Genomic DNA, 15,211 nt, shown 5'->3' with positions numbered 1-15,211 from the left:
TCCTGAATAAAGATTTTATATGGAAGCAGAACAGTGCTATGCATGATATTGTGTTATTTTCTTAGAGGTTGAGTCAGAAATTTTGAGGGAGGGAGGGAGGGCTACATGTTCATTTTTTATAATGTGGTTTACGTCTTTGAGTAAGGATCACCAAGTGGGGAAAAAAGAGCATGAGATGTAGAAAAAGATCCTATTTTTCCAACAAACTGTAATATATGCGGTATGATTCCTGTTTTGTTTTTTGAGCATGTGTATTATGTTAAATGTTTTTGTTTTAAAGGGCATACATCACAGAAAGAAACAATGGAAGTCAGCCTTGATATAACAGCTCTCAGTGTTCTTCAGCAGCCTGAAAAACTTCAGTGGGAAATTGTTGCAAATGTTCTGGAGGACACAGTTAAAGATCTGGAAGAACTTGGGGCAAATCCCTGTTTGGCCAACTGTAAGAGTGAAAAGATGAAGGAAAAACACCTAGAACAACACAACATTCCCTTTCCTTGTTTATTAGCTGGAGGTCTATTAACATACAAATCACCTGCTACCTCTCCTGTTAGCAGTAACTCTCAGAGATCACTGGATGGCTTAAGCAGGACTCGAGGTGAGAGTGTCTCGGAACAGGGATCAACTGACAATGAATCCTGCACTAATTCAGAACTGAATTCCCCTCTGGTAAGGAGGACTTTGCCTGTATTGCTGCTGTACAGCATTAAGGAGTCTGATGAAAAAGCAGGAAAACTCTTTTCACAGATGAACAATATTATGAGTAAAAGTATACATGATGATGGTTTCACAGTTCCACAGATCATTGAAATGGAGCTGGACAGTCAGGAACAGTTACTGTTGCAGGACCCCCCTGTGACTTACATTCAGCAGTTTGCAGATGCTGCAGCCAACCTGACATCTCCAGACTCGGACAAGTGGAGCTCTATGGTTCCCAAGCCTGGGACTTTGGTTCAGTGCCTGCGTCTGCCCAAGTTTGCAGAGGAGGAGAACCTGTGTGTAGATTCAATCACACCTTGTGCAGATGGAGTTCATCTGTTAGTAGGACTGCGGACTTGTCCTGTTGAATCTCTGAGTGCAATAAATCAAGTAGAGGCCTTGAATAATTTAAATAAATTAAACTCGGCACTATGTAATAGAAGGAAGGGGGAGCTAGAATCAAGTCTTGCTGTAGTGAATGGCACAAGTATTGATGTAATCCAGCATGAGACACCAGCAGATGTACCAACTCCTTTAATAATTCAGCCTGAACAGAGAAGTGTTAGTGGTGGATACCTAGTGCTTTATAAGATGAATTATGCCACTAGAATAGTTACACTAGAGGAGGAACCAGTAAAAATCCAGCATATCAAAGACCCCCAAGACACAATTACCTCAATGATTTTACTCCCACCAGATATATTGGATAATCGAGAAGACGACTGTGAGGAGCCTGTAGAGGAAATACAATTATCTTCTAAAAATGGCAGTGGGAGAGAGAGAAGATCTGAGATTTCTACTCTTGGGCACCTGGTAATAACTACTCAGGGAGGATATGTAAAAATACTAGATCTTTCAAACTTTGAAATTCTGGCCAAAGTGGAGCCACCTAAAAAAGAGGGCACTGAGGAACCAGATATGTTTGTCTCTGTGATATACTGTTCGGGCACAGACAGATTATGTGCATGCACCAAAGGTAAGATTTTTCTTCAAATTTTTTTTAAAATTACTGATTTCACTCTATTTGGATTATGTTACAGAATTTAAAATCTAAATTTCAAATTCCCCTGAATGCGCTTACTAGGAAGCATGGACTCTAGTTAATTCCTCACCTTAAATGTCAGTTTTAATCTCTAGAATGGCAGTAGTTCTTGCATGTGTCTTAATTCCTGAAGATGCAGAGGTTTCCTTAAGTCCAAAACAAATAAAAGTCATTCTTGTATGTACTTTCTTCTATGATAGAGAAATCCTACTCCAGAAAAATGTCTTTGCCTGTAATTGATGATAGTCAAGAGAGCAGAGAAGATAATCCTTTTATACCTTATCCCAGTGTATTTTCATTCAGGTAGTGTGCTTTGGTTCTGCTTCAGCTTTTTGCAGTTTGAATTGTACTTTCTTGAGTGTTAGAGCCAGGCTATCCATTCTTTCTTTCCAAATGTACACAAGGCCTTTTGGGGAAGGGGGCAGGTAGGCGGGGAGTGTAACTCAAGCCCAGGTAACAACTATTTGTAAAAGCCCCATAACCACCACACAGCTCCCTGTTTCCTTGTATCACATTGGAGCACTGGAAATAGCTGTGGGTGTTATCCAGCTGAGTTCCTCCATGTCCCTGTGTTCTGGTTAGTTCAGCTGCTGTTGATTGCAGCTGTGGAGGAAATGCTTAGGCTCTCATAGGAGTTAAGCTGATGGCATGGTTCATAGATTTCAAGTAAATTCCCACCAATATCATGTTGAGCTTCTTCTTTACTAGAAGAATTGAAATTGATACCTTTTTTCCTTTAATGACAGTGTCACACTAATTATGAAATCCTCCTATGAGCAGTTGTTCAATCAGATTTACTTGTTATTTCCAACAGATAAAGTCAAGTTTATTGTAAACATCTGTTTTCTTAATGGTTTCATGTTCTCACTCACCTACAAAGATTTCCAGAAGTGGGCATTTCAGATTTGCTTTTTAAATACTAATGAAAACATTGCAAGTTAGTAACTGGTATTCATGTTTGCAGATTCCCAAGGGCAACATTCCTATTTACTAAATTGTTCTCTTTTGGTGACTGCTTTTGAAGAAATAGCTATTAAACTGTTTCAGCTGTATTTAATAATGCATGTTTTTTCCTAGTTAAAATAGAACTCTGAAAGGTTAATTGCCTTTGAAAACTGTTATATCCTATCATATCATATCCATGTGTCCTGGTTTAGGGCAAATTTGGGAGAAAACCTCCAAAGGGATTCTTCTAGAAAGCAAATTCAAGTGGCCTCTCCCCCAGGTGGTTCGGGAAAATATTTCCTTGGAGAAAAGTGGAAAAAACCTGTTTATTTAACAGGCAAAGTATTCACCAGCACAAAAAATGAACAATATTAAACAACAAAACTTCTTGCCAATCTAAAGAGATTACAAACTCAGAAGTCCCCTTGGTGGGCTGAGCTAATGTGTGCTGGAAATGCCGTGGCCCAGGCCCAGCCCTGTGGCCACAGGTGTAAGTTCCAGGTGCTCTTCTGGGTTTTCAGTCCAGAGCAGGTTTGAACAGTTCTAAGAAAAAGAAAAACCACAGTCCAGGAACTTCTCTGGCTTTAGCTGGCTAAAAACAAACTAAAAGCAAAGGAGATCTCTCTCTTGCTGTCTGGTGCTGCAGACAATGAAGTTCAGGAGCAGGAATGTGGAGAAGCAAGTGCAGTTTCTGATAACAAACTCTGTGTTTCTTCTCTCCCCTCCTCCACTCTCAGAACCAATCTTAAAGGTGCAAAACTTATTTCTGGGCAAAACAGACAAATGGGGACACAAGAATCATAAAGTCATTCCAGGTTACCATGTCATAATGTTTTGACTTTGTACTTAGCTGATCAAACTGCAGTCTCATGGAAAAGACCTCCAAACAGAATTTTTTTTTCTACAGAATTGTATTGCTATCAATTTCTTTCCTTTCATCAGAGCTATTTCATCTTTCTAGTGTTTTAAGATTCATGATAGAAGTTAAAGAGCTTATTGTGCGTGGTACTTTTCCATCCAATGCTAGTGTGTATGGTGATCATATTATAGTAGTTTTTGGTATTTTCTAAACCTTTTCGGGGCATGGAGTTTCAAGATATACAGGTCTCTTGAGCTGGAAGCATTTATTCTGTGTGTAGTATTTTGTCTCTGCCTAGATAACTACCATCTCTGTTACTGACTGGAGAATACTTCCATCTTCCTTGGAATGGACAAGCACATCCTTCTGCTTTTGCAGTAACTCTCTCTCAGTATTATAATTCCCATGTAGTAATTTATAAATAGTTTTTTTGGATTTCTTTTGTTCACGCCGCCCTTAAGATGACTGAGATTTTGGGGTGTATTTTCTTCTGTAGCCCAGTATGCTATAGGTATCAAGTCAGCCTGCAAGGAATACAGTACTTTGTTTAGTTTAAAAATAAAATCCACTGATTAGTCTTATCTTTCATTTACATCTACTATACCTCTATTTGGAACTTCTATTTTCTGCTCAACCATGGACTTTGGAGTTCATTACTTTCATTGCTTAAATGTCTTCAGAGGCTTTCAATTTCTATTCCTTTTTTAGCATATCAGTCATTGTTATATTTTTCTCACTTTTGAGAAATTAAATCCAAAGCCATCATAAATACTTAGGGGTCAATATTCTTTAGAAGTCTGGATTTCAGAATCTGATGCTAGGTATGTCTGAAGCCTGAGAGTCAAAACATTTATGCCAAATAAATGTCACTTGCTAGAGAATGACTGAACCGAATGGTTTATAAATAAGGTATAAAAGGTTTAAAAATCAGGAACACTAGAAGAAAAAGCAAAACAAGAACCTCAACTATTAATATAACTTTTTAAATCCTCTGTCTTCTTTTATGTTTGAATAGCTTAGTATATGAAATAAGCTTTGCATAATTTTCCTTGTCTTGAATAATAATCATCCTTTAAACGGGTAGAATTTCCTGCTTAGCTAGGTGGCTGAAGATGGAGGGTTTTACTGTTAGGTTGTTTTTTTTTTCCCCTGAGTTCTGTTTTTTTAGGCTTCTTTGCAAATCACTTACAGGTGTTTGCTCCTATAGGTTTACTGCTACAAGTGGTGCCTGCAGTCTGACAGCATGAGAGAGATAAGCTGAAAGTAGAATAACTGTATTCAGTGATGTGTTCAACATTATTCCATCTACAAAGGAGCTTGTAGTGCAGAGACATAAATGAGAATTTTAAGTGAAAGTTTTGGAGCATACATGCATTGGAAATGCTTGGATGATGTTGCAAAATACTCAGGCATGAGCAGTGTATTCTTTCCTGTTTACTTGTTTGGGACGTCAGAGTAGGCAAAGAGGTACATTAATGTCTGAAAGTTCTGAATGCAGAATAGCATTCATTTTCTTCTGTTTCTCCTGCTTGTTGGTGCATTATTTTCATTGGTAGATTTTATAAAATTTTTTCCTGGCTGCCTCTAAGAAACCTCTGTCTAAATGGGTGCTTCAGATCTGGAGTGGTTTTATGGAAAGATGTTTTAGACCTGCATTTGACGTCATCTATCTTTGTGAGTCACACTTCAGAATGTTACCTCTTGATGTCAGTTTCAGGTACTTACCTGTTTCTGCAAGGATTACCTGAGCTTGACCTCTGTGGGAAAGTGTGCAAGTATATTCTTGGTTCCAATTCCATTAAGCAAACGTAGTGAACTTTAATCTCTTTGAATTTTGCTTTCTTCTCTTCCCCTTGGCCAAGGTAGACTATATTTAATATCAGACTATGCTTAATATCCCTCTTAGCAGTGTTTTGTTTATGCTCATATGAGGATTCAGGTGTTTTCTCTTGTGTCATTAGTAAGAGTCTAAAACCTTCTTTTATGATGTTCAAGATAAGTAAGAAAATAAGTAATTTCTTTATTCTAAAACAGGACAGCAGGTACTGTTTTTAAATAGAGATAATGCTGTAGAGTGGCCTTTTGATATTTAAAGTTTATTATCTTGTGTTTAAGAGAGTCAGATATAGTTTCTTATTGATAGAGTGTGCTCGCCTGAAATTTTGAATTGTTACATTATAACATTTTAAAGGTGCTACAATATAACAAGAGGTTTTAGTCCCTCCCTTTTGTTGGAAAAAGTGTTTTTTCGGGCTGGATTTTGCTATGTCCAGCCTATGTGGACTGAGTTGCTTATGCTGATATTTCTTACCTGTAAGTGTGGCAAAACCAGGTGGCACTTGGATTCATTTGAGAATTGATTCCCCTAAATCTCATGCCTGTCATTTACAGCAGCTTTTTTGCTCTTGAGTTAGAAATAGTGTAGTGATCACACTCTGTAGTTTTTTTTCTGATTTAGTTTGAATATCTTACTTGTGTCTTCTTGTCATTAGGCTTTGTCTGCCCTGTGTACTGTGCTTGAAGTTCAGGAATGAATTCAGTATTTTCAATTTTCTGCCTTTTTTGGTAATGGAGTCTAATAGGATTTGAGAGAGGTCAAGTTTTTTTCCACTTCAGAATTAGTATTGGAAGTCATGCTAAGAGCTCATCCTCAAGTCAAGGTCAATTATACTTTCCCATTCTACTGATCACCATTCTCAAACATCTTCAAGACAGAGATTTAACAGTCTGCTCATGGAATTTCTCCTGCTGCATGCTGTCCTTGATGATGATTTTTTTCACTAATATTTAGCTTCTATCATCTTTGTCACTGGAGTCATATCTGTTGTACCATTCATTATGAATATGGCAAAGAGATTTCTTCAAAAAAGGAGGGAAAGACAGAGTTTATTTCGGTGCTCTCCTTCTCCAACCATTTATTTTCTCAAGCTGGGTATCTCCAATCCTTTCAAACTTACAAAAGAAGAAAAAAAGAAAACAGCCTTTACTTTCCCCTCTCAAAAGATCTGATCAAGTCAGTCCACAAGTTTCTTGATGAGATATGCAAAACCAGGCTTGGTAATCCTACAGATGAATTCTTCAAGCAGCTCTGGAGTTTGTACATACCATACGTGTGTATACATAGTGGAATGTTTGCACTTCTGAGCAGGAAATTGAATGAGGTTTATTATCTGATTCACAAGAACCTCCCTTACAGAACTTTTTTTCATCCTGTAACAGAACTTTTAATTATTTCTAGGCATGTTAACTTTCACTTGTCCCTATTCAATCGCATTTTATTTTTTCAAAGTCAAGGCAGAATTTTATAGCTAAGATCTCCTAGAGTAGTTTAAATTGAAGTGTCTCCAAGTGAGGTTTTGGGACAGCTTTCTTGATGACTTTTTTCAAGTGTTCTGAGCTTGCATATTTAGAGCTAACCAATGACAAGAGAAGGAGGGGACTATAAATTAATTAGTGTATAGTTGCCTGTGGTATGGCTTTGTTTTTCAATTCCTTTTAATTAATTGTATATTGTTCAACTCTGTCCCTGTGTTGTGATTTGCTAAAGGCAATGGTGTCACTCTTCCCAAACTCCTTCTAGAGTGCAGGAACATCTCACCTAATTGGCTTTGACTGCAGTGGCCTTAGTCTCTTAGTGCTCTCTAGCTTGTTCCAGTGCTGCTTTCCTGGAACCAGGAGCTGTTTTGCCTGAAGGAAGCCTGTGATTTATTTGAATAAATTCATGATTCTTCTGTTCTGTTTGTATTGCTACCAAGTTCTTGACTCCATGCAAATTGCAGGTTTTAAATACAGTTCAGAATTAAGTTAACAATGTTTTGATTGTGTTACCTGTATTTTGAAGGAAGTATAATGATGCTAGTTTCTAATGTGTCTCTTTTGTGATAACTGAGTAAGTCAGTGTCAACTTTCCTATCTTCTTGGTAGAACAACAGAAATATTTATTGCCTCTGTCAAACTGATGCAAGCAGGGGGGCCTTCAGATAAACTGCTACTTGATATGTTTGCTCCCTGGCTAGAATTAGAAAGCACTGGACAAGTCACTCCTTGAGCCTAGTACTGCAAACAATAGTAGTAACACAAAAAAAAAAAAAAAAAAAAAAAGGGAAAAAAGGGCATTGGCTTCTGCGCAGATTTTTTCACTGGCACTTGACTATTGGAACTACAGTATCATTGAAACAAATAATGAAGCATGCATCATCAGAAAGTCATCTTTGGATGTTCTGTGAGAGGAAATGCCTCCTTTGTGATACAGAGGCACAGCCAAGTACAGCATTTTGGAAAAGTGTGCATAAGCAGAGCCTAACACTGTACAACTTCAGTTCATGGTTAACTTTACAGAACCTTTTAAAAAACTAATAAGAGGAAGTGAGGTATCTCAAGTTTAGCACAGAATTTTTCTTGGAAAAGTGTTGGGATTTTTCAGGAATGCAGCAATTATGACTATTCTCTTGTATGGAAAAAAATGATAAGGACATTTTTGCTGCTGAGCAGTAAACAAAGTGATATACAAACTAAGGTTTTACTTACTACCAAATGAAGCTGTCAATGTCTGTGTTTCCTAATGTGTCTCAAATTCTCTTTGAAGTTTGAGGAAAATTGCTTATTTTTGAGCTGTTTAATTTCAAGGAAACTCAGAAGTGTTATTTGCTAGAACTGTTTTTCCCCCCTCCACTCCTGAGGTCTGTTTGTGATGTACTTACTGTTCTGCACCAAGGATCTGTGGTTTGAGACAGAGAGGGGAGGTACAGGCTTCTTAATGGATCTCAGTTAGATAAGACCCACCAAGAAATGGCTTAAAGGAATAGCTGTTTTGAGAAAATAGAATGAAAAGATAAATAAATACAGTGAGAAAATCTCCCATCTCTTCAGATCCCAAGAATACTACTTTTGTACATTACCTAGACCTGGGATAGATTTTCCCACAGCACGATGCACTGATCCTGTCCATAAGTTGTTCTGACCATTTTGGTCATTTGAGCAATTTGTTTTTCTGTCTTCACAAAAGACTGAGTTATAAAGCCATTTGTTGTCAGGCCTTTCTTAGTGAGATCTCAAAAAAACCCCAAAACTGTGTGAGTTCCCTCTGTGCCTCACATCTTTTCTCTGTGCCTCACACTCTCCCTGTGCCTCTCTATCACTCTATTTCACTCCCCTCACCCCTGACAGTACTGGACATGTACCTGCTTTTATCTTGGGGTTTTATTACATTTTTATTCTCAGGTTTTTTGTTTCAAATTACCTGGATATTTTGTATAACCGGGTTTGTCATAATGTTAGATGCTGAAGGTCAGTCAGATAATTTTCAGAAAAATCACATTAAGGCCTATGCTTGGATTTGCCTCTTGATTTGAATCCTACTAATTTGACTTCTTGTAACTTCTGGAACTGGTTACAGCTCTTCTCACCCACGCCCCCTCCCCCAGCATTATGTAAAGTTAAACATTCTTTCTCAGTGACTTAGAGCACAAGTTGAAGGAGGAGTGAGGAGCATCTGAGGGAGCTGGGGTTGATAAGTCTGGAAAAAAGGAGGCTCATGGATAACCTTATGGTTCTGGATAACTACCCAAGAGAAGATTGTAGTGAGGTGTGGGTTGGCCTCTTCTCCAAAATAACAAGTGACAGGATTTGAGGAAATGGCCTGAAGCTGCACAAGGAGAGGTTTGATATTAGGAAAACTGTTTTCATAGAAAGGGTTGCCAAACATTGGAACAGGCTGCTCAGGGCAGTGGTGGAGTCTCTCTCCCTGGAGGTATTTAAAAGATGTGCAGATGTGGCTTTTAAAGACATGGTTTAGTGTTGGACTTCACAGGTAATGGTTGGACCTGAGGATCTTGGCACCCTTTGGTTCTATATAAATGACAGAATTGATCTATGTCTATCTGAAGTGGTGAATAATGGGCAACCTCCTTGAATGATTTCAAACTTCCATCAATACATTGTGTCCAGTGAAAATTTTGGACTTTACTCTTTTGTCTGTTGACTTGATCAGTGTTTTAATTCTACGTTTGATGAAATAATGTGGAAAACTCCTTAGTTAGTTAGTTTCATTTTCAGATATTGAAATTTAAAAGGAAGTTTAGGCACTCTGTACAGATGAGGTAGTGTAGGCCTTCACTTGACATGGTAGATTAGTTAATAATAATAATGGTAGATTATTTTCTGTTATAAGCATAATTTGGATTATGGGAAGTGTCATAACCATTTTTGGTTTCTTTTGAGGTTTGCTTTGTTAATTGCCTTTTAAAACCCATCCCCTCATATAGTTTTTACTTGGATACAGTATTTCTCTAGTTCTGTTTTGCATTTCCCTGAAAAAAAGGAGTAGTAGTAAAGCAAAATAAGTATTCCTGTACAATTTCACTGCTTTCAGGTTCTGCATAAATAGTCATAATTGCATAGCAGTTTAAGTGCAAACCTGTCTTGTGAGTTGAATTTAGCTGGATGCCTGTCCAAACTTTCTTCTTTTGTTGTCTGTGATGATTTTAGGTGGAGAACTTCATTTCCTTCAGATTGGAGGCACCTGTGATGACATCGATGAAGCTGATATACTTGTAGATGGATCCCTTACCAAAAGTGTAGACCAGTCATCAGAAGGCACCAAGCCCTTATCCAACCCTTCTAGTCCAGGCATTACAGGTAAATTACATATTTGTACATGAATCAAAATACTTTTGTCATTTTTGAAAGCTGCATCTGAACATGACTTGCAATTATTTAATAGCATACTGCTTGGTAATTTTTTTGCTGCCCAAAGTTAGAGTTCTGTAGTTGCTGTATGTCTGTCACTGGGTGTGTACAAGCATAACACTTCAGCAGTTCCTGATTAAAAAAAAAAAAAAAACCAAAATAAAACACTTTGACATTTTCCAGTCTCTTAAGTGTGATTTTAAGCACGGCAGACTGTATTTGTGTGACCCTGATTTTATTCCTCAAGAGTGAGTCAAAAGAAGGAAGACATGCTTTTTGTTGTAAGTTTATTTGTAAGCAGCATTACAGCAGTTGCTTTGGGGTCTGAATTTCTCCTGCTGCTCCTCTTTATTACCAGAGAAGCCATTCCTGAAGTTTGAACATCACTAGAAAGTAAAGTGTTGTACATAGAGGAGGGGGGAAAAGTCTATCGCTTTCTTCTGTACCCTTCTTTTGCTAATGGCAATTAAAGCAAAAAAGACTATAGATGTCAAGGATGTTCTTCAATGGATGCATTCCCTGTATAGTAGCTTATCAGCAGAGATAAGTGACTTCCAAGCAAATGGTAACTCTCACTATCCTAATGAGTCAAATACTGTTGATCATTACTGTTTAACTTCTCCCAGTACTATAAAAGGACTTTTTTTTTTTATCTAGTTCCCATCCAGCCTTCAGTATAGCCTTGAATATGACTTATTGGAATAAGAAATTGATTTATTTATATACAGACTTCAAAGTAGCTGTGTCTTTAGGTTGTCCAAAAGCTGCAGGTCATCCTTTAAGTGGTCATATAATTTAGACATTGTAGTATTGCTTGATTTTGTTCTGTAGTGGTTTCCAAAGAGTTGTTAGGTACACAGGAATGATCAGATAAACTGAGTACTATTTTTCTGTGGCATCAAACTGAGTCACTAAAAGCTCTGAGAGAAGCTTAATAGTCATAAGAAGCCAGTGCTGAAGGGGTCTGGGTGGGAGTTGTTGAAACCAAATGACTGCAGAACTCTTGAGGATACTAAAGTCAATAATACAGTATCTGAGAATGATTGTTAGGGCTGTGTAGACCTCTTCAGTACTGAGATTGTCAGTACTTGTGTGGATCGTGATCAGCCTTTGATTTATAATATCAGTGTTGCTTCTCTTTTGGTGTTACATACTCAAAAACAGAAAAAGGGTTTTCTTCCACTTCTGTCTTAGCATGTTTTTCAAACAGAGACACAGCTCAAGAGAAAGGCTTCTATTTGGGGAAATGAAGTCCTGCAAGAAGCAGAAGCTTCTACTCATGCATTGTTCCTTTATATTCTGGTCTTTGTGCATTTATTTTTCTCCATTGTTTACAGTCTAGAATGTGTTTTTTGCATTTATTTTTCTAGCTGGAATTTGCAACTTAGATGCATATTAAATTTTATTGTTTTAAGAGAAAATAAGTTAATCTTATAGCTATCTTAGATTAGTGTTTCCTTTTAAGGAACAGAGGTTTTTTTGTGGTGAAGTAATCTAAAATAATGCCTTTTTTCAATGTGAGTTAAAAAAGAATATTAGTCTTCCTGACTAGTTTAAGCCTGTTTTCAAGTTTGGTGTTAGAACTTTGTCTTGTTATAACACTTTGTTAGAATATAATAAAAGTCTTGTAATTTTTAAAAGAAGCCAACTCTAATTGACAGGAGTGGAAAGTTAAGTCCTTAATTTTTCAGTTGTATGTGGTTGCTGTGAGTACTCTGAATTTGGATTTGTTTCTGTTGGAGGAGGAAGGAGAATGAAGCAGAAAAATCCAGTCTGCTCAAAGATAGGCTTGTTGTACAGTTTGAGCAATGATCTCACTTCTCATTGCAGTGTCATCCAGCTAATGAGGTTCACATTTGGCAGTTAAAAAAGTGAAGGTCTTTGCTGTATTATTGAAATTCAATTTCTAAAGCATTTCTAATTTCTTTGGCATTTTCCTGCCTCTGAAATGGAAAAGTAGAAATTATTATAGTTGCAATGAGAGTGAATTTATTACCTGTCCAAGCATCTCATTTCCAAGTCAACCTGGATTGTTTTTCAAGATGCTCTCTAGGTTCAGGCTTTGCAGCGAGGGTGGTATTTGTGTAGTGTATTATTATCTCCTCACCCTGAGTGGTGACAGTAGTAGTCAGGTAGCAAAATTTCTCCTTTTGAAAAGCATGATTTCTTTACAAGTAAAAGATTTTTCTTCAAAGCACATTTTTAAGAGAAAATGCTCAAAATACTAGAAAATATACATTGTGCATGTCTTTTTTTTCCCCCAAGTTTGGTTGGTAGGAGTTCTTTGATTGGTTGGTTGGGTTTTGTTTGGGGTTTTCTTGTTTTGGTTTGGGGGTTTTTTGTCTGTTTTTGGTTTGGGTTTTTTGGGTTGGTTGGAGGTTTTCTATGTCTGAGGAAATCTGATTATGAATTTTTGGTTTCTCTTGTGGTTCCTTTAAGGGTTTGACTTCCTGGGATATTTTTGTTTTCAGTAGTTCCATAAATACCCTTGTTTCCTTGGTACAAGGCCTAAATATAAAGACAAGAAGACAAAATAATTGTCAAGGCCCAGCATTTTTTAAGTGCATAACATAAATCATGTTTGTTTTTCACTTACCCCTCTTTTAAGGTGAATTGGGAGTACCTATTAAAACTACAATGTTTTCAGAGTCCACCATAAAACAAGTCAATATTGGTAGTCAGAGGCTAAAGTAATGTTTTAGACAGTGATAAAAATGCACAGTAATTCTTTATGTCTGTTTTCATGAAATAATTTTTTTTATCCAAGTCAGTAGGGATGTTAAAAAAAATGTTTAATCAGCTTTACATCTTCAAAGTATAGCTGGCTAATTACTTATTCCTGATGCCTCTGGCTGAATTCCAGACGGCATGCTCAGAGCTCTCAGTATTTAGAAAATTTATTCTGAGTGAACTCCCTTCAAAGGATACAAGCTTCAAGGCTGGGATGTTTGGTTGCTTGTGTTAGGATTTTCTGTAGTTGTTTTTTGTTGTTGTTTGTTTAGGGTGGTGCTTTGGGGGGTTGGGGGGTTTATTATTATTCTTTTTTAACTGAAAAACCTTCATATGACTTGTAGTTCATTTTGCCTATAGCAGTTCTGATGTATTTCAAACTATATTAGTAGGATGTTCTGAAAAAATATCTATGTAGTAATGAATGTATGTGCTGTAATTATTCAGGAGTTGATCTTTTGGTGGACCAGCCATTCTCCCTTGATACACTAACATCCCTGGTGGAACTGACCCGTTTTGAGACCTTGACACCACGGTTTTCAGCCACTGTCCCTCCCTGTTGGGTGGAAGTCCAGCAGGAGCAGCAGCAAAGGCGGCACCCTCAGCATCTGCACCAGCAGCACCACGGGGATGCAGCTCAGCACACTCGGACTTGGAAGCTACAGACAGACAGGTACGGAGGGGAACAGTGCGTGAGGAATTGTGTGCATTGCTTAACTAACCACAAATTTCATGCAATTAAATTGTTTTTAACTAGTGTGCAAGTTTAAGAACGCGTGTTTGCAAAGATGATAATCCCCATTTGGCAGTTTGCATTATAGGTGCTGGTGAGATTGCCAGAGGCATTTTAGTGGACCTTGAAACAAATTGAAAAGTCAGGTTTTGAATTGGTGGAGTTTTATTTGCCAAATGTGGTCATTACATTACATAAATAGACAAGCATATTTGCCAGAATTAGAGATATTCTTGATAGTTTCTGTAAAAGTCTGATTCACCCTTCTTATGTATACACACATTTTTAGTACATTATTTAATCAGAAAATGCAAACTGCAGATGCCAGTGTGACTAATTAGTTGTCCTAAATTAAATAATACTGTAATTTTCTTTAAAATACTAAGGTAGAATCTCATTTTATGTCTGTTCAAGTTAAATCTTTATATATGAAACATTTAAGCCTCTCCAAAGCCCTAGTAGTGTTAAAGTTTAGGCAGTATTTTCATTGAAATGAGCTGCACCAACTTGGGATGTGTAGCAGGACTTAGTTTTTCACACATGACATGAGAACTTGGAATTCCTCTGTGCTCCCTAAATATGACTACAGCAGTGTTGCAGTCTCCTTGAAGGATTACTTAAAACCTACCTGAAGTAGCTTTGCATGGGTTTTTTTGTGAAGAATGCTTGGAGAAACACAATATAGATAGAAATTGTTTTATTAAGAGGTGTGCATAAGATAGTACAGGGTTTTTAGGTCAGACTGCTACACATCTGTTGCACTGATGTGTAACATTTGGATTGTCACGTAGACTTGAAATAGCCATAGAGTGAAAATAATGTAATGAAATGGCCAAAGGGTGCTAGGGAAGCTAGAGGTCATCTGTGGAGCAAAAAAAGCATGTCATATAAACAGCTGAAAGGTAGCATGAAGCATTCCAGGTGGGAAAACATGTAATAGATGGAGGTGTTTCCAGGGCTGACACAGAACAGGAGTTGGACTTGCTTTAAATAAATATTCATAAGCTACGGTTGAAAACTTGCAATGCTTTAAAGCCTTTATGTATCTCGTGGATTTGCATTGTGTAAGTCAAATATTCTGTATGTAGCAAGTGGAAGGGAGGTGGTTCCTTGAAAAATAACTTCCAGTTAAAACAATTGATTATTGAAATGTGTTCAGCAACTGTTGAAAAGTAAAAAGCTATCAATATGAAGTTACAAGGAAGCAAGCAGTGAAGGTGATAGCTGTTAATTGGAATGGGATAGGTGGAAAATTAGCTTGTGAATATTGTTTCATTAGAGGAAAAGAATTATGCTTGCTGCTAAATAAAACAGGGTTGTAAAGAGGAAAAGTTAGAAGTTTTGGTTTAGTACTGGAAGTCTTTGGCAGCTACTATATGACTCATGATTAAAATTATTAAATTACAGTCCCTTTGTTCTTAGGGTAGAGTCTTAAGATTGAAAGCCATGTTAGCTCTTAAGTAAAAGTTATCTGGGAAGAATAAGTGATTGATTTCTGGGTTATTTTTTTGGTCTT

General features: G+C 37.3%; 1 protein-coding gene across 5 annotated transcripts in view; it reads left to right on the top strand.

Moving 5' to 3' along the window:
* Positions 1-15,211, top strand: part of BIRC6 (baculoviral IAP repeat containing 6) — a 175,555-nt gene that overhangs the window by 26,070 nt on the left and 134,274 nt on the right. For all 5 annotated transcript variants that reach the window (XM_050972011.1, XM_050972008.1, XM_050972010.1 and 2 more), the window contains exons 10-12: positions 281-1,675; positions 10,032-10,181; positions 13,410-13,635. In XM_050972011.1, coding sequence (XP_050827968.1) covers positions 281-1,675; positions 10,032-10,181; positions 13,410-13,635 — 1,771 coding nt within the window. The remainder of the gene's footprint in view (positions 1-280; positions 1,676-10,031; positions 10,182-13,409; positions 13,636-15,211) is intronic.

This window comes from Serinus canaria, chromosome 3, assembly GCF_022539315.1.
Source record: "Serinus canaria isolate serCan28SL12 chromosome 3, serCan2020, whole genome shotgun sequence".
Lineage (NCBI taxonomy): Eukaryota > Metazoa > Chordata > Aves > Passeriformes > Fringillidae > Serinus > Serinus canaria.
The sequence above is the reverse complement of the archived record's forward strand: the minus strand, read 5'-3'. Positions and strand labels throughout refer to the sequence as shown.